General features: G+C 38.3%; 1 protein-coding gene across 1 annotated transcript in view; it reads right to left on the bottom strand.

The window, feature by feature from the left end:
• The window catches only part of LOC143038143 (NPC intracellular cholesterol transporter 2 homolog a-like), a 47,413-nt gene that overhangs the window by 1,528 nt on the left and 20,335 nt on the right, over window positions 1-25,550 (bottom strand). Inside the window, exons 2-3 of the mRNA XM_076207160.1 lie at window positions 10,681-10,794; window positions 3,888-4,069 (exon numbers count right to left, since the gene is read on the bottom strand). Coding sequence (XP_076063275.1) covers window positions 3,888-4,069; window positions 10,681-10,794 — 296 coding nt within the window. The remainder of the gene's footprint in view (window positions 1-3,887; window positions 4,070-10,680; window positions 10,795-25,550) is intronic.

Genomic DNA, 25,550 nt, shown 5'->3' with positions numbered 1-25,550 from the left:
CTAGGTAACATATAAAGTAATATATTTAAAAAAAGTGTATTCAAAGTATAAATAGTGAAAAGTGATACACCAGTTATAACCTGGAAGGTAGGTAAAACTGTTCTAAACTATGGTGACCAAAGATAGAAAGAGTAAGTTGGTTGTTACTAGAAGACAAAAGTAGAATGGTGATTATGGAAAATTTATGATGGAGCTCACTTTGACTTCTCATAGGATGGGTATACAGTGAGTAGGATACATAGTCCCATCACTCCATCCCACTTTGTCTATTTCTATGACTTGCATGGGAATCATGGAGGCAACTTTTTTTTTTTCTCCTACTACTTTAGTTGGGCTGAGGTCTTTAATGAGGTCAAGTTACACAGCACACAGAGATAGCTGTTCTCAATGTAGAGCAGAGAGATGGTCAATGGTCATGTCACAGTGAACAATACCGAAGTGCTACAATCTCTATATAGTAGAATTGTAGCCTTAGAGGGGGCCATTGCAAGCCTTAGAGAGGAAAATGAGTTCTTTGCTCTAAGGCTAAAAACATGGATGACAGACAGTGTTTGAAACCAGATGATAGTGTGTGGAAAGAAATGACCAGCAAAGCATGGGGAGGTGGAAGAAAGCCCTCATCAGGCCTACTTGAGTGCAAGAACTTGTTCCAAGCTCTTACAGGACTGCAGCAAGAGGTGACAAATTACCAAGGGGTGACGGAGGTGTAGGGGGAGAAGAAGAGGGCAGTTGCTAAATCCCTGTCCACAGGTAAAAATTTGGTTGCAAGGGATAGCCAAGGTATTTAGATAGGGCTGATTGTGACAAAGATAGGAAGCATAATACACAGGTGTGTTTCCCTGGGGCAGGGATAGATGATGTTAGTGATAAGATCGATTGATACATGGTTAGCAAAGGGACCAGGTCCATCATTTGTCTGAGTGTAGGTAGGAATAATGTAAGAAAGTAAGGGAGTGAGGAATTGTTTGCATAAATCCGGGGAGTGTTAGCCCCAGCCAAATGATGTTGTATAACATAATGTAATGTGAAAAACAATTTGAAATATTTTTTTTGCCTATCAAGAGTTGTACTTCATTCATTTACCCAATATAAAATAAAAAGAGTCCATACAATTTAGCTGCATGTTTATAGCTATCTTGTTTGCTCTTTTGTACTGAAAATTAGAAGGTAAAACTTTGGAGTAGCAGGCTGATATTGTAGAGGGAGTATCAGGTTTACTTGGAATTGAATGTTGGAGTATCAATACTGAAAAACTTTAGGAACCATTGATATAGATGGTCTGTAGGTGTTGTATTTGTTCAGCCTGTAATTATCTTTAGGGCTTTGTTCTGCATAGTCTCTAGGGTGTTGTGGTGTGCCTCAGTGAGATTAGGGGCCCATGCTGGGCTCACGTAATTCATCAGTGAGGGTATAAATTGTTTGTATACTGTAGAGGTAGTTTCTTTGTTTTCTCTGAATATTGTTCCTGTGTGTTAAGCTTAGGTGATTTTGTGATGTGTTGTTTAAATGACGTAGATGTGTCATATGTTATGCCAAGAATCTTGGGTGTATGTATGTGGTCCTGATGCAGCAGCATCTATGTTATGGGCCTACAACTCAACCACAAGTTGGGGGCCAAACTACCATAAGAAGCCTTTTTCACCTGCTTTTATGCAGGTGGCACCGATCCCTGGGAGAAGTTTCAGTTATCTGGGGAAGTAATACTGGACTTGTTTGTGTTGCATTAGCGTGTAACTATTTATCACTGTCTGAACATGGTAGAGAGAAGGTAGTAGTCACCAGCTGTCAGCTTATGTGAAAAAGTACAAGAAATACTGCAGAACTTGATCAAAACAGATCTTGTCCCCTGTCTGGAGAATAAGTGTCAGTCCCTTTGCACTGCACCTCCTGATGGAGGTGAGGAGGTGCATGGGTTTTGAAAATGGGCATCTTCTCTGTCCTTTTTTGTAAGACCACCACATACATCTGTCAGTAGTCACTTGATAAGAAATGTAGTAAACAATCAAAAATGCATTATAGTAGTAAAGTGACAATAGGAACATTTATTTAAAATGAGAAATAAAAGAAAAATAAAGAAATAGTGCAAACAATAAAGGACAATAAGGAAAGTATACATGAAAAAACACAAGTATTTGGGTTAGGCAGACATGTACAAGGAAGAATTGATCTATTTTGAGGAGGAAATGACAAAGCTTGCAAAGATGGTATTTGGGGCAAAGAGGATGAGAGGGAATAAAAGGAAGGGTAGTGAACGGTGGAATGAAGAGGTGAAGGCTGTAGTTGAAGAGAGGAAGTTAGCATATATGGATTGGTTGCAAGATAAGACTATGGAAGCATGTGAGAGGTACAAGAAGAGAGGAGAAACAAAGCATAAGGTAAGTGAAGCAAAGGGGAGCCAATGTAAAATGGAGTAGGAGTACAACAGAAAATTTGGAAACTGATAAAAAGATGTTTTGGAAGGAAGTAAAGAGAGTGGGGGAGATGAATCAGGTTGAGAGGAAAAGGTAAAAGGTACAGATAGACAGATGTTAATGGAAGTGAAGGTAGCAAGGGGAAGAAGGGTAGAGTATTTCCGAGAGTTGTTGATTGAGATGAGAGAGGGGTTGATTGTGACAGTGGGAGCTAAGAAAATTATTGCAATGGAAGATTAAATTTAAATGGATAGAGGAAAGGATGAACACAAAGCAGTGAAAATTATGAGAGCTGGTAAGAAACACAGGTTAGATGGGTGTCATGCAGGGTGGCTGACAAAGGGAGGAATATTTATAGTGGATTGGCTGGTGAAGTTGTTTAATGTGTGCTTAAGAGAGGGGAGTGTACTGGAGGAGTGCATGCACAGTTCCACTTTGTAAAGGAAAAGGAGACAAATATTGTAGTTTTAGAGGGGTTAGTAGAGGAACAGAGGGAGTAATTGGTGAGGAACTGTTTGGGTTTAGGAAAGGTAGAGGGTGCATGGATAAATTTTTTGTGGCAAGGCAAGTTTGCAAGACATTTTTGGCAAAAGGTAATTTTCTTTTTAGGCCTTTGTGGATTCAAAGAAGGTAGACAAGAAAGCATTGTGAGAGGTATTGCAGATATATGGCATAGGTGGAAAGCTGTTAAAGGCAGTCTGATGATTTTACATTGGGAAAGATTGTGTCAGGGTTGGGAATGGTGTGAGCAAGTGGTGCGAGATGAAGATGGGGCTGCACCAAGGTTGGATTATGTCATCATGGCTGTTCAATGTGTACATGGATGGGGGTGGTATGGAATGTAGATACAAGGGTGATAAGCAGAGGATTGAAAATTATTGGAGAGACTCAAGGGAAGTGGAAAAGTGAGTCATTTATTGTTTGCCAATAACACTGAGTTTTTAGCTGGGTGAGAAGTAGATGGTGAAAGTATGCAATAGGAGGAAGCTGAAAGCAAATATAGTGTCATGTTCCATGACATGTCATGACACAAAGAGACATGGGTGTGGTACTGTAGCTTGTGTCATATAACTAGACCCCACATTGTCAAATAATATAGCTCTTGCTATTCATTCCCAAAAAGCTCCTATCAATGTTAGGTTAGGTTATCTTCCAAATTATGATATATTACTGTAAATTTCCCTTAGATTCAATGAAAAATTGAAGAAAAAAGAAAAAAAAAATTAAGTCTAACTTTGAATCCTAACAACCATCTAATCTTGCTGAGGGCTGTCTAAAGGTGGAACCATTTAAAAAGAGAGTAAAAGCAATACATAACAATAAAGAACTCTAATAATCCAAAGATGTGGGAGCTAGTATACCTGTACTATATTTTTTCTTTTATCATAAAAAAAAAAAAAAAAAAATCAACTCAAACATCACTTACAAGGAAAATTTTACATTAAACACAACATCTTACATTATGGTGTTACTTACCGAAGGGTAGATGCTTTGGACAGGAAGTGAGGCAGAATAGATGACAGGCTGATTGGCTTTCAAAGGGCATTTTAGGCCTGCACTGATGCAAGCATTACCATCATTGGGAAGCCCATTAAATGGAATTGGAATACCAGCAATGATTCCATGTACTTTTGCTGTCAAACTCGACACTTCATATTCTACAGTATTAAAAAAAATATATATATATATTAGTAAACATACAATAAACAGTGATTTTTGTTTCAACATATAGTATAATCTCTGTGCTGTATTTTTGAGAATAATGTATTCATTTTAAAATTTACTTTGATGATGATATGTTTTAATGTCACAACACTCCCCCCCTATCTGGAGGCTAGGACGGTGCCCCTCACAGAGGGCTTTGTAGCGTGGAATTTAATGAACCATGCCCTTGGTTCAACTTCGCTGGTGGCAGGATTCAAACTGCCCTCACCTCAACCTTTACAGCAAGTAACGACAACCTAACCTGCTCAGCCAGTGAGCTTCCAGAATTCACTTTACTTTTGTAATAATTTCTTGTGTATATCTATATACCTAGGGTTTCTTCCCCCTTATAATGGAGGTAGCCAGCCAAGGCAAGAATCCATTCCCATTCACCACCTATTTTTTCCCTCACATTTTAGCTTCTCATGGATGAAGGGCCATCCCTGTTTCCTATCCACTGATCAGGTCAGATGTAATGTAGCAAGACAGTATATCAACAGAAGGGTCCATTAATTTACATGGTGACACTCACTTCCCATCCCCTCATGCAGAAAATTGAGAAGACAGAAATCCCATCAGGCATCAAAATATCATCCATACCCAACCCATCTCCCCTCACACCTATCCCCTGCCTTCTCCCTTCCCTGCTCAATAGACATTCACCCCTACCCCTTCTGACCTCACACCCCTCTTCCTTCTGACCCCACCCTGAGTGATGGAATGTTGCCTGTCATCTACCCATCTTCCAGCCCCTCTTTCAATGGTATTTAAGTCTCAAACACCTCTTGTATCTTGTACTTTCCTGAAGAGGGCTATAGCTATTAGCCAAATTATAGAAGTTTAATTTTCTTCCTAGTTTTCTTTTTTAATTCCAACTGTGGGTTCTTCATGCAATGTATATATATATATATATTATATATATATATCTCTTTTTTCAACCACATTAACTTTTCACTTTAATTCCATGTCATCACGATTGAGACTGACAATGCACTCGACGGAGACATATGCGGAAACTGATACATAGTGAAGCCAAGGACTCGAACTCAGCTCCAACATACCAAGTGAACAATGACTAACCACTGCACCATCAAGAGAGATGGCACAGTGGTTAGAGTCACTGTTCACTTGGTACATCAAAGCCGAGTTTGAGTCCTTGGCTTCACTACGTATTAGCTTCCACATATGTTTCTGTTGAGCGCATTGTCAGTCTCAAAATCATGATGACATGGAATTAAAGTGAAAAGTTAATGTGGTTGAAAAAAATATTAATATCTGCACTGGGGACCATTCAGTGTGTATTTATTTACCTAGTTGTATTTACCTAGTTGTATTTTACGGGAAGGGGAGCTATGCTCGTGAGATCCCGTCTTCATATCTCATTTTATCTAAACTATTTTTAAATTCATGTATTGTTTTTGCACACACCACTTTCTCATCCAACTTGTTCCAACTGTTTATTACTCTGTGAGGAAAGCTGTTCTTTTTCAAGTCTCTTCTATAGCTGTCTTTTTTTATTTTCTTTCCGTGTCCTCTTGTATTTCTGTTATCCCATTTTATCAGATTCTCTCTATCAGTAATTTCTATGCCTTTCATGATTCTGTAAATAGCTATCAAATCTCCTCTCTCTCTTCTTTGCTCTAGTGTCTGTAGTTCAAGTTTTTCTAGTCTCTCTTCATATGATAGTTTTGAGAGCGTTGGTACCAGTTTTGTAATTGCTCTTTGTATTCTTTCAAGTTTTTTTATACATTTTTTTGTACTTGGTGACCATATCGTTGCTGCATATTCCAATCTTGGTCTTATCAGGGTGATTAGGATTTTCTTCACCATTTCTTCATCCAGGTATGTAAATGCAACTTTGATTGTTCTTATTAAATTATAAGTTTCTCCAAAAATCTTATTTATATGTTTCTCAGGTGACATATTATTCATAACAATGACTCCCAGGTCCTTCTCATTTTCTACTTTTTTTATTCCTTCTTCTCCCAATTTATATAATCCTGTTATTCTGTTTTTGCTTTTTCCAAATTCCATTATACTACACTTTTTTTGTATTGAACTCCATCTCCCACTTCCTACTCCATTCCTGTACTATATTTAGATCTCTCTGTAGTGATTCACAATCTTCTTCAGTTTCCACTCTTTTCAGTAGTTTTGCATCATCTGCAAAGAAGCTCATATAGCTTTCTATTCCTTCATCCATATCATTAATATATATAGCAAACATTATTGGGGCCAGTACTGTTCCCTGTGGAACACCGCTTATTACTTCATCCCATTTTGAGTGCTGGTTTCTTATCACTACTCTCATTTTTCTTTCTTGCAAAAAGTCTTCCATCCAATTTAGTAGTTTTCCCTGTATTCCTCCTTCGGTTTCTAATTTCTTAAGCAACTTCTTATGTGGTACTTTGTCAAAAGCTTTCTTTAGGTCTAAAAATGCACAGTCCGCCCATCCATCTCTTTCTTGTATTATATCTATTAGCCTTGAATAGAAACATATTAAATTGGTGACGCATGATCGTCCTTGTCTGAATCCAAATTGCCTTGGATTTAACACTGTTTTTTTTTTCTAAATATTTTACCCATCTTTTGATAATTCTTTCACAAATTTTTGCTATTGTACTTGTTAGAGAGACTGGTCTATAGTTTGTAGGTTCTTCTTTATTTCCTCCTTTATATATAGGTACTATATTTGCTTTTTTCCAATCTTCTGGAACTTTTCCTTCTTTCAAGGAACTGTTTAGTATGCTATGTATTTTGTCTGCCAGTTCATTTGTGCATTCTTTCAGAATCCAGTTTGCTATATCATCTGGTCCATGCGATTTTCTGACATCAAGATTACTCAAGTGTGTCAATATTTCATTCTTTGTTACTTCTATTTCTTCCATAGGGGGGACTTTCTCTTTCCATTCAATCTCTTCAGGTTGTATGTTCTCCCTTGTAAACACTGATTTAAAATGTTTGTTCATAATTTCCGCCATTTCCATTTCCTCAGTGTATTCAACTCCCTCTTGTCTTAATTTCTCCAAGTCTTGTTTGTTTTTCAGTTTATTGTTTACAAATCTGTAGAATAGTTTTGGTTGATCTTTACACTTTTCTATGACATCTTTTTCATATTTTCTCTTTTCCTCTCTGCACGTTTGTACATATTCATTTCTATAACCGGTATATATTTTCCATTTTTCAGGTCTTCTGTCTTTTTTCCATCTGGTCCAGGCTTTGTCTCTTTTGTCTTTTAGCTCCCTACAACTTTTGTTGTACCAGCATTTTACATATTCTTTTTCTTGTTTTTGTCTTGGGACATACTTTTCCACTCCTTTTTTGTAAATTTTTGTCAAAATATTCCATTTCTCTTCCACTGTTGTTTCTTCTTTGTATATTTCTTCCCAGTTTTCTTTTTGAAAGAATTCTCTTATTTTATCAAAGTTTGTTTTTTCATACATCATTCTTCCTTTTCTATATTGCTCATTTCTTTTCCTATATTTTTCTTCATTAAGTTCCAGTTCAATCAATATGTGGTCACTTTTACTTATTGATGTTTTATATTCAATCTTGTCCACTATTCTAGGTTCAGATGTAATTATTAAGTCTAGTCTCGATGGTTCTTCATTTCTATACCTGGTGTTCTCCTGTATCCATTGTGTCATTGTATGGTCAGTAATCATCTCAAGTAGAGCGTTTCCCCATGAGCCGTCTCCACCCTTTACTGTCATTTCTTCCCAGCAGATTTCTTTGCAATTAAAGTCGCCCATTATAACTATTCTTCCTCCATCTTCCATTATTTTATTTAATGTTATCTTTGTGTCTAACATATTTTTATGTTCACTCTCCTCCCATGAGGCTGTTTTCGGAGGCACATAATTTATCACAAATTTTCTGCTCTTCTTATCTCTGTCTTCCACTTCTATCATAATCATCTCTACTGTATTCTTTCCATATATGACACCCTTCACGTTTATATCCTTCTTAGTCAGGAACATAACTCCACCCCCTTGCTTTTTCTCTCTGTTTTTAATCCAATAATTATATGCATCATGTCCTACACTGTTGGGTGGTAGTGGGCCTTTTAATTTTGTTTCTACAATTCCCATTATGTCCGGATCTTTTTCTTTCAAATAATCATTCAGCTCATCCAATCCTGTTATTAATCCATCTATATTTGTGTAAGACACTCTTAGTTTTCTGTCACTTCCATTGTGTTCTCTGTTTCCCTTTTGTTTTTCTCTTGTATGTCGAACTGCCTTAGTTTCATATTCACTACTCTCCAATAGAATCTCTCTTTCTCTGACTCCGTTCTGTTCTCATTTTTTGTCTTAGCTTCAAGTCTTTTCTGCTTTTCTTCCTCTCTTTCCTCTTTATTCATTTCCCTTTTTATCCATACCTTTTTATATTGTTCACTTGTTGCTAGTTTCCCTGTTTTGGATAAGATATTCTCTGCCGTCGTTTGTGACCTGAATTTAATCTTAATTGTTCTGGTCTTATCTTTACTATACTTTCCAAGCCTGAATTTTTCCTCAATTTCCTTCATAATTTCTGGTTCATCTTCCTGAACTAATTTTAGTAAACTGCTTACTTTTTCATTTTCCTCATTGGTTCTTGAGGTTCTATCTGGGTTATTTTTCTCTTCCATTCCTAATATAATTATACATTTCTTTTTGTCAGCTAAGTCTCTTACTATATTCTCCTTCTGTCTCATCACTTTAATAACTGAGTCTTCAGTTTGTTCTCTCGTTTGCTGTTTAATTATATCAGTAAATGCAACTTTACTGTTTTCTTTTATCGACTTCCATCCCCCTCTGTTTTCTTTACTATTCCTCTTCAATTCCTCATTCTCCACCTTTACTTCTTTTAACTGTCTTTTCAGGTTTTCTATTTCATCAGTTAAGTTTTTGTTCGCCTTCTCTAGTTCTTCCAATTTTTCAACCCTCCGTATAATATTGTTAACATGACCGAACCTACGCTCCAAGTCCTCGATCATCTTATCAACCTTTTCTTCTAGTCTTGTCAGTCAGGGGGGGTTTGTGTCCCCCCCACCCTCTTTAAATCCCTGGAAAATATTCTCATCGCTTTCTACTGTATTGCTCTTATCTATACTTCTAATCTTTACATTTTTGTTAGACATTTCATCGTCGTCGGGAGGCCGTTTGTTTACCTTTCGCCTGTCTGTCTGGGCCAAGTCTACTCCTTCCTCATTTCCTTCCATTTCCCTCAGTAATCCCTCCCCTTCTCCTCTTTCCCTACTTTCCTACTACCTCACGAGCAATTTCCCCCCCCACCCTGTAAATACAATAGGCACTTCTCTTTGCGTTGGGATCCACAATACTTCAATTTTCTTCAGAACGTCTTCTAAGCCGTCCGTTCGTTGAAGTGTGTGTGTGTGTGTGTATATATATATATATATGTATATGTGTGTATATATATATATATATATATATATATATATATATATATATATTAATAAATTAATGAATTAATGAATTGTTGCCTCTAGTGGCTGGCAAATCCTCAGACACTCCCACAAATCTCTGAGATGAAACTTCAGACTTCCATCTGCATTGCATTAGTGAGGGATTGTTTTCATGTCATGAGTTGAAAGTGATAGGGAAAAGTGGTCTCTGGTTGTCAGCTTTCCTTGTGTAAAAAAGTGTGAGAAATAGTGTAAGTTTTTAGTGAAAGATCTTTGGGCCAGTCTCCAGACCAAGTGTCAGCCCCTCACGGCTACACTTCCTGATGAAAGTGAGAGGGTTCACAGGTTTTGAAAATAGGCAGCTTCACTGTAAATCTTGCAGGACCACCAAATGTAGATACACCTAGGTCCAATACTTGCCAACTGCCACTTGTGTGGACATTTGAGACCAGGACATAAATCCACTTTGGGAATTGGTGGTGTTTTATGTCCTCGGCCAATTCATAAAGTGGTTTTTGTCCTGGGCCCAAATGTCTGCACAAATAGCAGTTGGAGAGTGTTGGATTAAGAGACCTAAGTGTACCTGTCATTGGTCCCTGGAAGAGTTGCAGGGGGCAAGAAATAAATGATGCGTGTGTAGTATGGAGTAGTTGTATTTACATTATCGTAACTTACATAAAAGAGATACATATTTGTGGGTTAATTGTTGCATTCTATTGCCCAATGTGTAAAATAATGTGATGTGATGAGGTGGGTGTGAGGAACTAGTACTGTGCCTGGGATATCAAAATTTTACTTAGTCTTTCCAGAGCAGGTTGTACTTTGCCTCTTATTCTAGCTACCATCAGGCTATTTTATTCACCTCTGTGGCACTCATTTGGTACCAAAGGAGTTACAATCAATTGCAATTAATCCCTTTCATTCTGGGAGTCACTTTTCCTTCTATTCTGGCTGCTGCCAAGCTAAACTACTTATCTCCATGGCACACCTCGATCTTGGTAATGAAAGGGTAATCCTGTAACATTTAATAATATACATACAAATATGCATTAATTCAATTCAATATTTATTCAAAGGAGTATATCATACACATTTACCTATATGGTAACCATCAAATAGTAATTCTTATATTCTTTACTGCATAAACATAAAACTTACTTGGAGTAAAAGGTAGTTGCATTTGAGCACTTTCGCCCTTTTTGAAGATACACACTGACCTACCACATCCAGTAATGTTGATGTGTTGGAAGTCCACATCAGCAGTTGCTGAATCTGTAATTTTCAGTAGATACTGAGTTTGCATGGCAATAAAAAGCATAATTTTGCTAAATATAAAAATACCACTACAAAATATAAAGTGAGGAGGAGACTACTGGAAACAAAAACAGCATGGTTTTATTTGAAAATAAATTGTTGTTTGAAGGGGAAATCATAGTTTGGGAAGATTTATACAGTAAAATATTTACCAGTAATAGCACTCACACTTGTATAAAAAACCGGAATTTCAGAGTGTGTGTGTGTGCCTATTTCTATCAGAAGTGTGTGTGTTGGGGGAAGGGCTCTACTTTTTAAAAAATTTCCTTCTATGTGTATTGCTACTAGAGTATCTTGTATGAGTTTTTTTTTTCATGGATTTGGAAAATGCTTATAACTACGACAGGATAGATAGGAAGGCACTGTGGGAGGTTTTGCAGATACAGTCACTATCCGAGTTACGACCACGTCTAGCAGATGCCTATTATGAGTTTATATGTCTGGCAGCACGGCGCGTAATATAGTTGTGGCAGCCCGGCATTGCGTACGGCAGTTATGGCAGGGATGGAGAAGTTGCTATACACGTGGTTGGAAGATAATAGGCAAAGAAATGTGAAGGTGATGTTGCAAGCAGTGCAAAGTAAGGCTACAAGTTAATTTCGCATGTTGAAAGAACGTGCATGTGAAGAATACGCTTCACATGAAGTCATAGCGAGTGCTGGGTGGTTTCGTCGCTTTCGAGAACGTTACCAGGTTCACCACGTGTTTTCGAAAGGTGAGGCTGCTAGCCTCTTCACTCCGGGGCACATCGCACGTCTGGCAGCATTAGCTGCCAGGCGTGCGATGTTGCGTCATAATAATCGCATAAAAAATAAAGTCACTGCTCAATCGCTCGTTCTCTTTCACCCGTGAATTTTGATAACCATAGAAAATATGATGAAGCCAGTTTAGAGAGAATGAGGGTCACGCAGGCACGACTACAATAAATATAATCAAGACGCCGACGTCGGCATCATCGCGTACCCACTTGCTCCTCATCCTACGTAGGCGTCACCGTATGGAAGTGGCTAAGGCATTTGTGGAAGAGTTTGAAAAATGAATTAAGGATGAAGGATATGTACGTACTTAGACCACCTTTAGCAGATGCCTATTATGAGTTTACTAATAAGAATACTTTATAATAAGTATTTCCTTTAACCTACCATATATTAACAACTAAGCAACTGAAAACAATGCTGTATACAACTGTAGGAGAGAAGCCAAACTATTTTGTTTTCTCAACAAAAATACATAAAATGTCATTTGATATGCTAGAGGAAAATTATTTTCCCTCTAGCATATTAGATTCCTTCCCAAAAGCTGCGGGCTCTAAATCTGCTCCAACAGTTGGAGGAAATATAGCTCATTGATGACGTTTTAAGACCGTTTCACACTGGAGCAGAATCTCAACAATTTAGAGTTTAAGTAGAAACGACTTCATTTGCATTTTTCTTTTCTTTTTCGAATCTCCAAATTTTGTATTATTTTACGTCATATATTGATATTGGTGAAATACTGTTAGAAAATCCTAGAATACTGTAAGTGTAGTTCTGCTCTATTCAAATTCACATATTTGAATCTGACGAGAATCGGCACAATTTGAGGCAGGCTTTAGAGAAGTTTCTATGGGACTCATGGTCTAATACACGGGCAAACGTAGTTTTCCGTCATCTCGGCGTGTTCAGCCTAGCATAATTACTCTTCACGGTATTTCCGTGAGCACTTCTAGCGATACATTTCAGGTTTTAATGTGGCTGTATATTGATATCCACTGGAAATAGATCAACAAACTATCTAATATTGGATTTTATGTGTTTTACATGTGTAAACAGTGAAATAATGGAATATTCCAAATAGACGATATTGAGGTCGGATATATATATATATATATATATATATATATATATATATATATATATATATATAAGAAATTCGCTAGTGAACAGCGATGTCGCTGTTCACTAGCGAATTTCTCATATAGTTAAGTTGGCGATAAGCGTGAAAGGGATTCGTTCCGGTCCTTACCCCTCCCACGTGTGCGGTTGGCCTTGGGGTGCAGTGAGCGCCCTCCCCAATCTCGATAGTCAGATTGGTTATGAGTTTTCATGGTTTTATACCGTCGATGGTCGAGCGGAGTAAGGCGGGTGTCTTGGAAGTTTGGGTCCAGATGCAGCGGGTTCGAATCCCGTGCGCCAGTCAAGGATATATATATATTATATATATGATAATTTTTATGACAGTCGCATGCAGGATTCCAACCCACTAATTTCGGTCACCCTAAGATTACCTTCACAGGGCCTTACGAGTGGCCGAAAACAGTGGGTTCGAATCCTGCATGCGACTGTCGTTAAAAATGAATAGGTTGATGTCGCTGTTACTTGTGAATTTCTCTCATAATTACAATGGCGAAAAACGTGAAAGGGATTTGTTCCGATCCTTACCCCTTGCCACTAGTGGGCCTGGGCCTTGTGTAAAACAGGAACTGGGGTCGCAGATATGTGATCTTTCCTATCCTCGGGAATCAGTTCGATTCCAGGTTACAAGGCTTTTACTCTGTGGTGTAGTGTGAAGGTAATCTTACGGATGGCCGAAAACTGAGTTCGAATCCAGTATGCGACTGTCATAAAAAATATCAGATTGATGTCGCTGTTATTAGCGAATTAAGTGTATCTACTGAAGAGGATTGCAGTTTGCAATCGAACTATATAGATTCCCCGTTTCCAGTCTTTTCTACAACAGTGGTTTTACCGTGATTGACAAATGTGTGATTACATTTTTCACCTGTTATATATATATATATATATATATATATATATATATATATATATATATATATATATATATATATATATATATATATTAGAATTATTTTTTTTATCACTTATTAATTGGATCACTTAAAAAGGTTTTACATTTATTTTCGCCTCGAACACCAGCAACGTGCACCACGGAATCCCTCACCATACCTGTTCAGCGGAAGAGGACTGAATCAAGTATGTGAAGGTTTGGTTAACTTAACTAACATTTTGGGCCCTATTAAGCTACCTAACCTACTGTGGACCCTGTTGACCTATTACCCTATTCATTCGTTTTATTTTTAGGAAGACATTCAATGTGTCCTCAACGGTGCTACCCTGGTTTGGTTAGGGTAAGTTTGGCGGTTAGGTTAGTTCTGTTTGCTTGCGAGATAGGTAAAATCAGTTACATTTATATTATTATTGCAGCCTTTGGTGAAGGTGCTTCTATGGCTAATTTACCTATCAGGCATTTTTGGAGGGTGGGATTGCCTTTTTATAATTATGTATTCGTGATGGATTTTTGTAACTTATGTAAGGAAATTTGACTAATTTCTTGCAGATGTTACTCCATCCCACCCCTTACGGAGGAAGGTCATTCATCCAGTACACCTGAAGGTCCAGTAAAAGCAGATTTACCATACGTATGTGGCATTATGGTGCAAATTACTTTCCGAATGTATTCAGAAAATCTACTTTTAGAACATGCAATGCGTCTTACAGCCATTTAGGAAATGTGAAAGAGGAGGTGAAGATTAAAAATAAAGGATAGTGTGTGGCTTAAGTTTATTTTACCTAGTTCTAACTATTCCTTTAACTTTGTGTACAGTATATGCCTAATGGCTGAAAACCCATCCTAGACAGCAATTTTTCCTTCATTGTTGAAGTAGGTGCGGAACACGTTGCGAAGAGCTCTAGCCTCTTGTGCAGGCCAGCTGATCACAAAAAGGTGCACCGTTTTAAACACAACTTTGCCGACGGAATGGTTATACGTGGTCCATACCGTGTAATTAATTGCGTAAGCTGCTCGCAAAAATGATGCTCACGGAACGTGCTGTGCTCATGACAAACTTACGTTGTAATACCGGTTTTAACTGAACATTTAGCGGTTGCCAAACCACATGGGGCAAAGACGTGCGGAGTGTAAGGCTGCAAGATACTTCCACAATTACGGGCTTAAACGGTCTTAAGTTCTCATATATAAGGTTAAGCTGTTTATCACGTCTTCAACACGTAATACACCATGGTGAATCATACAACCTTTCTGGTGTAGTGACACCTACATAATATACTAAGTAAGCGGTCTTGAATTCGGTCCCCGTTCATGACTCAAGAGCATGACAATGCAAAATTGCACCTGTTGCCTCGTGTGTGTCAGATCACAGCATTACCCAAAGGTTGGCCAATATACGAACTCTCACCGGAAAGGGTAATAGCTGTCGGTCATGAGTACAGCACGTGATCGTATACAAGAGTTCAAGAGCAACTATGTGTGACTACCCCATAGAACGACGAATTTGCCTCGACGCCGAGTGAATACTTGCTGTGGGAATTTTGTCGCACAACCTTTTCTTCTAATTCCAAGCGGTTTTATTCAGCTTGTAATAACCACTGTTACAAAGTTAAAATGAAGGAAGGCCAAGAGACGGGATGTTATGAAAATATGATTCCTGTAAGACACACTCAAAATGTGTTGGATGTTCATGCATGCAACGGAAATGTCGGTTGTCGTCAATTAAATATACTATAATTCTCTCTATTTCACATTGTTTTTTTTCAATTGCATGTAACTTTAACCTAGAAGACGGTTAGGTGGAAAAGTTACATGCAATTGAAAAAACAACAATGTCATAAGACCATAGATAGAAAGCAGGAAACTGTAAACATTTCCTCTGCGCGTTAAACTGAAGTGCAGACGCGGGGAGAAACAATTATGTTTTGCAATTTCACCTGGGGAGGTTAGGCCAGGTGAAAACCTCAGCATTGAGGGGTTGATTTATGGAATTTTTGGCTCAGCATTGAGGACATCATGAAGTCCCATATATAAAAGAAAATTAATATCACTCCAACATCAAAATAATGGTAATACAAAAAATAACATACTCTTGCACTTCTATTTGTTTGTTAATTTATTACATTTACCTATTTAGCATTACTTTTATAGATATTGTAGGATCCCCATTGTGTGGGAACTGGTTAGCTGCAACTATGGCCCACTGAAAATCCAGCACCCGGAAAATGTGGGGGGCTTCCTTCTTTGCGACACAAGCATATGTTCCTTCCGCTTATGGCAGAGGTTAACCTGGAGTTCATGGGACGATTTATGGGGGGTACTTAGATGACTAGCGAAAGATTACTCAAACATTTAAATCCGTAGAGAGAGAAAATGACTGTTATAGATGTGTGCGCCGTATCAAGTTGGTTCGCGGGCGGTCTGTCAGTTAACACGTCAGTCTGTATTTTGTGGCTGAAATTTTGTACATTTTCTTTGAGAAAAAAAACATAATTCCTGTAGGAATGACTAACTCCATTATTAAATGTTTTCCTGTAGATACATAAAAAACTAGAAATACGGGAATTCCTGACGACCTGGCAACAACGAGTTCAGTCAGCTGGTCCGCATCAAATGATGCACATAGTTCTTGCCCACTCTCTCAACCTTTTTGATTATCTGAATGAGGATGTCCATAAACTTTTTTCCTAGTTAGTGTTCTTGAAAACACGGTGTTAATGTATGCCAATAATTTTCGTTTTTACGTGGTTATAGTTATCAATACGTCGTAATGTTATGCCTATTTTTAGTCTTATATATTTCCATTCTATAATTCATGTCAGGTTAAAGAGGGTACGGGTCAATGGTTGACTCTCGGTAAGAGTAACGGAAAAAGGTTGAGAACCCCTGGCTTATGGCCTAACCCTGGGCTCGGGTGAGCATAAGGCGTTAGGTAAGGCACCACTGAGTCAACATGCTTCGTCAGCGCTGATGCAGTACACTGACACCGTCGAAGCAAGTCGCTGCTCTCAATTAGGACGGTGTGGCACAGCTTTGATATTGCTGTCGTTCCGATAAGGTGCCGCAAACATCATTTTGCACCTAACTTTGATTCCAGAGTAGTTACCTGTGCGAAAAGAATTATACTCATTATATCCCTTCTCGCTTATTTACATTCAATTTCTGACTATTAAAAATGCTTCGCATGTATGTGGTGCCATGGCCCCTACTCGCTCGTGTCCTTGAGCTACGAGCACTTGGCAGGATCGTGCAGGAGGATACTACCCGTAGATTCTCCTTTATCATTTTTCTTTACGTATGCCTCGCCTTACTGCACTTTGAAGTCATGCTTCCCGAAACCCTTCATGGGCTGAGCCTTTAATTAAAACACCCGGCGTATTTCCACTAGAGAGAATCCGTGTGTGTGTGTGAGAGAGAGAGAGAGATTCGCCATGGTCTTTTGTGTGTGTGATTCACCATGGTCTTGAAGAATGAGTTCGACTCGTTATCATCAGCTCATATATGGCCGACTTATGGGTGATGCTATGGCCTTACACACCCAACTCCCCGCCCACGAGAGTTGAAGTACCGATTCGCAGCGCAGCAATACTGATATTATTACAGGCGTAGTAGTGGACGCGATCGCTACCACTGCACCGTAAAGTTGTGTGTCTATTTTTACCTAGTTGTATTTTACGGGAAGGGGAGCTATGCTCGTGGTGTGTGTATGGATGTGCAAGATACGTGTACGCACTTGCGTGTGTATATGGAAACGTATGTATGTATGTAACTACATTATCCAGCTCCTAAGTACTTGATCAATATATGTTTCCTGTCTTTAAAAGGGCAATACTTCTGGCCAAAACATTTCATTCTATTTACTGTATAGGTTGCTTTCTAATTTGACAAATCAACCTTGATTATTCTATTATTTTATATATTCTGCAGTAAATGAAGTTGGGTGGTACAATGAGTATCACTTTTTAGAATTACAAGGGCAACCCATCCCAACTGCCTCGCTTTGGACACCTCGGCGTGGCAACATGGGGAGGGGGGGGGAGAGGAAAAAGCGCTGTTATGCCTCATAGAATATATTCAAATCGTTGTTGTAATCCTAAAAGTTTTATTATACAGCTTACTTTACTATACAAAGAATAGAAAATATTCCAAATAGCACACAAATGGGAAATAAGAGAGCATGTTCTAGATTGATTAGAATAGTAAATCACGACGTTTGCAACAACTTCAGAGCGCACAGACATACTGATCTTGTTTTTGAGAATCTTATTGCTACTAGTTTTGTATGTACATGGAAAGTGCTAGCATGTACCATAAAGCTTTTCTAATATATTCGAAATGATATTCAACACATTTCAAGTGTTATTTCACAAACCCTCAGACCAGTAAAGGAAGGATAAAAACTAGGATTCAGCATTGATACGAGAAAGAACTATCTATAACTACAAAATAGATAAATAAATAAATAAACTTCCTTCTCAGCCACCCCACAAAACGTTTGACAATGAAGAGAAGCATCGGCCACACAAATGGCAGAGTCTACCAGTGGCAACACGTATCAACCACCGGTGATTTATGCTCTACCAAACCTCCAAAAAATTACTTTATTTCTAAACAAATTAATCAATAATAAAGTCTGGATACACCCATAGCCTTTTTCAGGATTAAAAGAGAGCGGATCAACGGGAAAAAACTAAATATATAAGCGAATTCAAAACTAGGCAGGGGAAATAGCAGGACCACGCGAATATTACCACTGAATAAAGTAGGTGGGTTATCTAGTCATATCACAAACTGAAATTACTTCATATGTACACAACCTCGAAAACACATGCGTATTTGCCACACCAACAGTTCCGCAAGTATAAGAGATACATCACTCTCAAGCTCGCACAGATGCAGTCACCATCCCACGGCAACAACCATAACCATTACCTCTCGCCCAGTTAGCTACCAGATGATCATAACGAAACACGCTTTCCCGGAGGCAACGAACGTATTCGCCCACCCTCCCTTTAATCACCAACTCTCACTCCCGGCCTGACCCTCCGGATATGACATGGCGCTGCTAAACCACAAGTCAAGCTGTCCACCATTAAATGGTGAAATATGGGCTCGTGAACTAACCTGTGACTTGCCAGAGTGTGATTACAGTTTTGTAAGAACATGTATGTGATTAATACAAAGTGTTTGAAAATTATGTTGGAATTATATAGAAATATATAACCACGTACCTAATCTACCTCGTTAGGATGGTTGCCTTAGAAGCATAATATCAACATCTTTTCTACAGGCGATTTATCAAATACGCAACATGATAACCGGATTTAATATGAAGCCTACTCATTCTTTGGTGTTTAATTGAGACTTCTCCAAGTGTTAAATACTCTCATGTAGTTCTCATATGCACAATTCAAACGCTATGTAATCCCCACTTCAGCATTAAAGACAGAGATTACCAACAAGTGTTATTTTTCTTGGTCTATTACTTGAGTTATAATCACAGGAAGATTATTTTTTATCGTGTGAATAATGAATGCAGTATTTTTTATGGCGTGCATCTTTTGCATTGATTCATTCAATCAACCTATTCATATTAGATGGGAACAAGAGCGTTAGCAGTGATACGGTCATAAATAAAGTAAATATATGCAGTGACCACAGCTGCACGTTGCATGGCTAAATTCAATTTCGGAGCAGAAAATCACACTTGCGAAGAGTAAGGATAACGAGGAATTCCAGTTAGAAATTAAAAATAGATTGAAGTTCTCAGATAGGACACTATCGAGGGTATGATTTTGACTTTAGTGAATAGTTAATACAGAAATGACAGAGAAAGTAGAGTACAAAAATATAATAAATACAGAATCGGCAGAGAAAGCAGAATTTTTTTTAGTATTTGTAAGCATAATGGAAAATACTGTTTATATTTTCTATCAAGGCAATCAGTATGTAGTTACAAAGATTTTTACAAAGTTACAAACACACCGTGTTTCAGACACTCCATTAATTAGGCAAACCACGGTGGGCAAGTTCGTTGACAGAGCAGACTGATATGAAAGATAACTGTTATTGTGGAGGCGGTAGAGAGGGAATGTAAATGAATAGGAAAGTTAGTGCAATGGAACAAGTATCTCACTGAGTGGATGACAAAAGGATATCAAGAAGGTAGAGAGACGAGATCAATCTTTCGCAGGAATGACGTGGCAGAGATTGACGCACTCGTGTGAGTCATGTAATGATACCAGGGGTCTTTGTCCAGCAGTGGGTTCGTAATTGATTCATTGAGTGATTGATCTTTTACACACCATAATTACAATCCGGTCTACCCTATTTGATACACTGTATTTAGCTAGGTTAACCACTTCAGTGCGACTCAAATTCTCGCGCGCAGTATCGGCTGCCAAACGTACGATTCAACACACTACTCGCATTATAAAATATATACACAATTATATATATATATATATATATATATATATATATATATATTCAACCACAAATCACTTTTGATTCCATGCTATCGCGATCGAGACTGAGAGTCGCTCGAAGGAGGCATCCGTTGGAAAGTGAAACGTGGACGAGCCGAGGATTCGAACCCAGTTAACCCGTAATAAAGTTACAGTGACGTAAACCAATACGCTATCAAGAGAGATATAAGTTGATTACGACTTTCTTATATTTGTATGCTCGAATTACATACACCTACACGAAATATCGCGTTCAAATCATCTCCGCTATGAGAGAGTATTGGATAGTATGTGCGCGTGGGAAAGTTTATACATACACACTGAATGGTTCCCAGTGATCAATTGATATCTTTCCCAAGCGCACATACTATCCAATACTCTATCATAGCGGAGATGATTTGAACGCGATATTTCGTGTAGGTGTATGTAATTCGAGCATACAAATATAAGAAAGTCGTACTCAATTTATATCTCTTTATAGCGTATTGATTTACGTCACTAACTTTGTTACAGGTTAGCTGGGTTCGAATCCTCGGCTCGTCCACGTTTCAATTTCCAACGGATGCCTCCTTCGAGCGACTCTCAATCTCGATTGCGATGGTATGGAATTAAAAGTGGTTTGTGGTTGAAAAGGATATTAATTGATCACTGGGAACCATTCAGTGTATGTGTATATATATATATATATATATATATATATGTATATTATATATGCATATATATGTATATTATATATATATACATATATATATATGTATACTATATATATATATATATATATATATATATATATATATGGGTTATTATCAAAAGAGTGACAAATCAAAAGAGTGACATGACAAAAGTGACAAAATTATGTCACTCTTTTGATTTGTCACTCTTTTGAACGGATCCCATATATATATATATGCATGTATGTATACACGAGGTCTGTTAGAAAAGTATCAGACTTTATTTTATTTAATATTATTATTATTATTATTTTCATTATTATTATTTGCAAAAACCCGATGGATTTGAATCAAGCGCGCTTGCATGAGCCGACCTTGAAACTTCGTGCACACGCAGCATTTGCGTGAGGTAATGTGCAGTGCTCTTGGCGGTTTTTTACTGCAAGGAAAATGACGAATGGGATTTGGTTTCTGGGTCGTATCCGTACACCCAGGACTCGGCACCAGTGATTATGATATTCATGAAGGTGAAGATATGGCCATGAAGAGAGTAGCGGCGAAATTCGTGCCGAATCTACTGACGGCGGAGCAAAAGCAACTTCGTATTGAAGTCTCACAGGACAAGCTGGACTCCACAAACAGTGACACCGACTTCATGAGCACCATAATAATTGGTAACGAGTCCTGGATGTACGGGTACGACCCGGAAACCAAATCCCAGTCATTTTCCTTGCAATAAAACACCGCCGAGAGATGCTCACATTACCTCACGCAAATGTTGCTTGCCAGCAACTGACAAGCAGGAAAATATTCACGCATGTGCACGAAGGTTCAAGGTCGGCTCATGCAAACGCGTTTGATTCAAATCCATAAGATTTATGAAAAAGTCGGATACCTTTCTAACAGACCTCTTATATATATATATATATATAATATTATATATATATATTATATATATATATATAATATATATATATTGACTATATTATGACAAATAAGATTGAAGGTGAAAGAAGTTGACGTTTCGACCCGCAGGATCTTGATCACAAAGCTAACAACTCAAACGTAACCGGATATTTTATACACGGACGGGTCATCTTATGGGACGCTTCGGAGAGCTTGTTATTTTATCTGCGTATTCTTTTATTATTAATAAGCTTGTGGCTTTTGCTAAACATATAAATCCTTCTCTATGGTTAATGTTGTTATTAGTGTTGATATATGCTGCCTCAATTGTCTTCCTTAGTTTCTTGGATGATCCTTTATTTAATACGGTTGTGTTGTTCCAGTCTGGAAGGTGACCATGTTTATCCACATGTATTACTATGGAGTTAGATGTCCTATGGGCTTTTACGTCATTTTTATGTTCATTTATCCTTTGATTAAGTTAATACAGTAAACCAGACCGTCTATTATGTCAGACAACCTACAATCTTTCGGAGCTAAAAACCGTATTCTCGGGTATAGGCTCGTAGTCATCTTTTTGGTAGACAATCATTGGTGTAAACTGCAAACAACTGATTATCATTATTGCCCTCAGCACTGATTTGGGACATTATAAATTAATGTGAATGCGTTTTGGGTTACGCAAAGCTTCTCTTCTTTTCCAGGAACTACTGAACAAATCGTCTCGTAGGATGATAAGGTCAAACCAATGCAACTATTTATACGATCTTGTATTACCATTAAGATCATCGATGAACGCTCGAAAATTTGGGAGTTTTAAATAAGCTTTCCAAAAGCAGGTCTAAAATTACAACTATCAAAATACACATTTTTAAGATCAGAAACAATTTCTATGACAGGGATAAATGTGTCCATGGACAAAATCAAAGGATAAAGAATTTCCCAACTCCAACAGATGTGAAATTATTAGTCGATTTTGCCCGTTTTCGGACACATTGTTAAAAATGTTGCAGAATGCACAACTCCTAACCATTTTTAAGAGCCGAGGCGAGCCGAGAGGGGAAGCGATGTGGGCAAGTACGGGAGGGGTGAGACCTGCACACAGGCCACACTTGTCAATGGAAGCAGTACAATACAGAGATATATGACCGACACCCCAGCATTTGAAGCACCAAGGCTGTTCACCTGTCATCCTTCGAACCTCACACGGTAATGAGAGGGGGTAATGAGAGAATGCATGACCGAGGTAATATGTGAACCATAAATGAAGGTGGAAAAAAAATCGCTGTAGTATTTATCCCACCAAAAAATGTGGGCATACAGAATCAACAGTAAATATAACCCAACAATAAGGGGGGAATACTGAAAGAACAAAAAATATACCTATGAGTTCCATTGTGGAGCTATCAGGCATATTTTGTGAATCTGCACAGATTATGAATATTCATAATGTATGGATGCCTAATGTATTCATTACATGTGCGCCCAATTATGAATTCATTAATGGTGCTACACATTTTATGAATATTATAATCCGAGCAGATTTACAAAATGTGCGGGACAGTCACGAAATTGAAGGGAAGGAACATACTCTAGCAGAGAAAAATGGATTGAGAAGATGTTAGTACAAGATGATAGAACAGCAAGAAATTAAAGAAATATTTCCTAAGAGATGTTTGGAATCATAGTTCTCAACATAGATGCAACAAGTCACAATGGGTATGTCGAAAGAAGCCATTTTTGGTTCAAATCGAAATCAGAGGAAAAAACAAACAAACTTGGATTCAAGTGAATTTAAAAATCTCGAACAGTATCGCATTCAATTACCTTGATTGGAATATTCCCTTAATCGACGACGCGGTTGGCAAAGATGTTTACCTATTTCCATCTTCTTACCTATTTTTCTACGTCCTGACGGCTTAAGTCGTCCAGATAACAAACGTGAAAATATTTTAAATTTCATCTACTCATAATTATGGACTCCCCAAGTCTTGCGAGAGAACATGTTCAAATACTTTTAGTTTTTATTTGCTTTGTTTATAGATAACATGGGATCTGGTATTGTCGCTGCATTCCTTCCAATCTATCAATGTAATGAAGTTGCTCGTAACATTTTCCAAGCTAGACGTTTTACCGTTCAGAACAACTTAACACATTAGAAGAAATAATCCGGACATAAATGAATAGAAATAGGAAATAGGCAAGAATTGGTTTACTAATAGGGTGGTCGACGATGTAGTAACCATGTAGTAAGCGCTGAAACTATCATTTGTTTTAAGAAACGATTACACAACTTATTGGATGGGGATGACAGGTGGTGATGAATACGGAGCTGGCTAGTGTAGGGCCTTATGGTCTCTTGCAGTCTCCTTCATTCTTATGTTCTTATATAGACTGTAAGGATAGTTCCAAAACAATAACACAATTAGGTACATATGCATATTTTGAACATGATCAAACCATGTTCACAATCATATATGTTTTCATATCAGCTAATACGATCAGAACATACACACAGTTAGCATATAAATTCTTGTTTTACGTAACGAAACCCAAGCTTGGAAGCAACTTGAATGAGCAATGAGGGTGGTATTGCAGCCATGAGAACCAACTTACGTAATGTTTGGACCTTGACGAAGCGGAAGAGGAGGGTTGAAGAGGGAGGGGTAGAGGAGGGGGGGGGGCATCAGAATAATACAGAGTGGGGTGGGAAGGGACACATAGAGGGAGGGATTAGGGAATGGCGGATTGACGGAGAGTGAGAAGAGATTGAGGTCGGAGAGGGAGAATAAATGCCGAGGATTAGGAAGGGAAAAGGCAAGAGATGAGGAAGGGAAAAGGCAAGAGATGAGGAAGGACAGATGTACGCGCGCGCGCGCACGTATGCATATGCATATATATATATATATATATATATATATATATATATATGTGTGTATATATATATGTAAATATATACATGTATATATATATGTATATATATACATGTATATGTATATATATATACGTATATATGTATGTATATGTATACATATATATATACATATATATATATATATATATATATATATATATATACATACATATACCAAGGCTTTTTCCCCCTTCCAAGGGAGGTAGCCAAAAAGGGAAAGGCATAAAAACACTCCCACCCATTTCATCCCTAAATACCCTCCACACCCCTCCCACCCTTCCTCTCATCTGAGCACCTCCTGGATGACGGGTCATCCCTGCACCCTGCCCACCGCCCTGGGTCAGAAGCAGTGTCGCACGACACAGTACATCCACAGCAAGGCCGCTTCATTTAATCGGCGACCCCCCCTCTCCGTCCCCCTTTGCATATAAGGCGAGGACGGGGAGAAATCCCTTCGGGCTGCGTCAAAATTTACTCACACATACTACCCCCCCCCCGCCCATTTCTCCTCATGCAGTCACAACATCATCCATATACAACCATTCTCCACTCACCTCTGTCTTCCGTCCTCTCCCTTCCTTCCTCAACAGACATTCCCCTCTTCCCCAAAGCCCCCTTCACCCCATCCATCCACCTCATCCTAGGACGTCCCCTCATGTTCACTCCCTCCACATCTGCCTTCCATACCTCTTTTACTAGTCTTTCTTCACTCATTCTTTCCATGTGTCCAAACCATCCTAATATTCTTTCATCAACCCTATCTCCTAAATCCTTTTTCACCCCTGTTCTCCTCCTCACCTCCTCATTTCTCACTCTATCCAGCCTAGTAACCCCCACCATACTTCTCAGACACCTCATCTCAAACACATTCAAACTCCTTCTCTCTTCTTCTCTTATGTTCCACGTTTCTGCCCCATACAGTGCTGTTGGCACAATCACTCCTTCATACAGTCTCCTCTTCGCATCCAT

Source organism: Oratosquilla oratoria, chromosome 23 (genome assembly GCF_046742065.1).
Source record: "Oratosquilla oratoria isolate Oo_2021 chromosome 23, ASM4674206v1, whole genome shotgun sequence".
Taxonomy (NCBI): domain Eukaryota; kingdom Metazoa; phylum Arthropoda; class Malacostraca; order Stomatopoda; family Squillidae; genus Oratosquilla; species Oratosquilla oratoria.
This window is presented reverse-complemented; position numbering and strand designations above follow the sequence as displayed.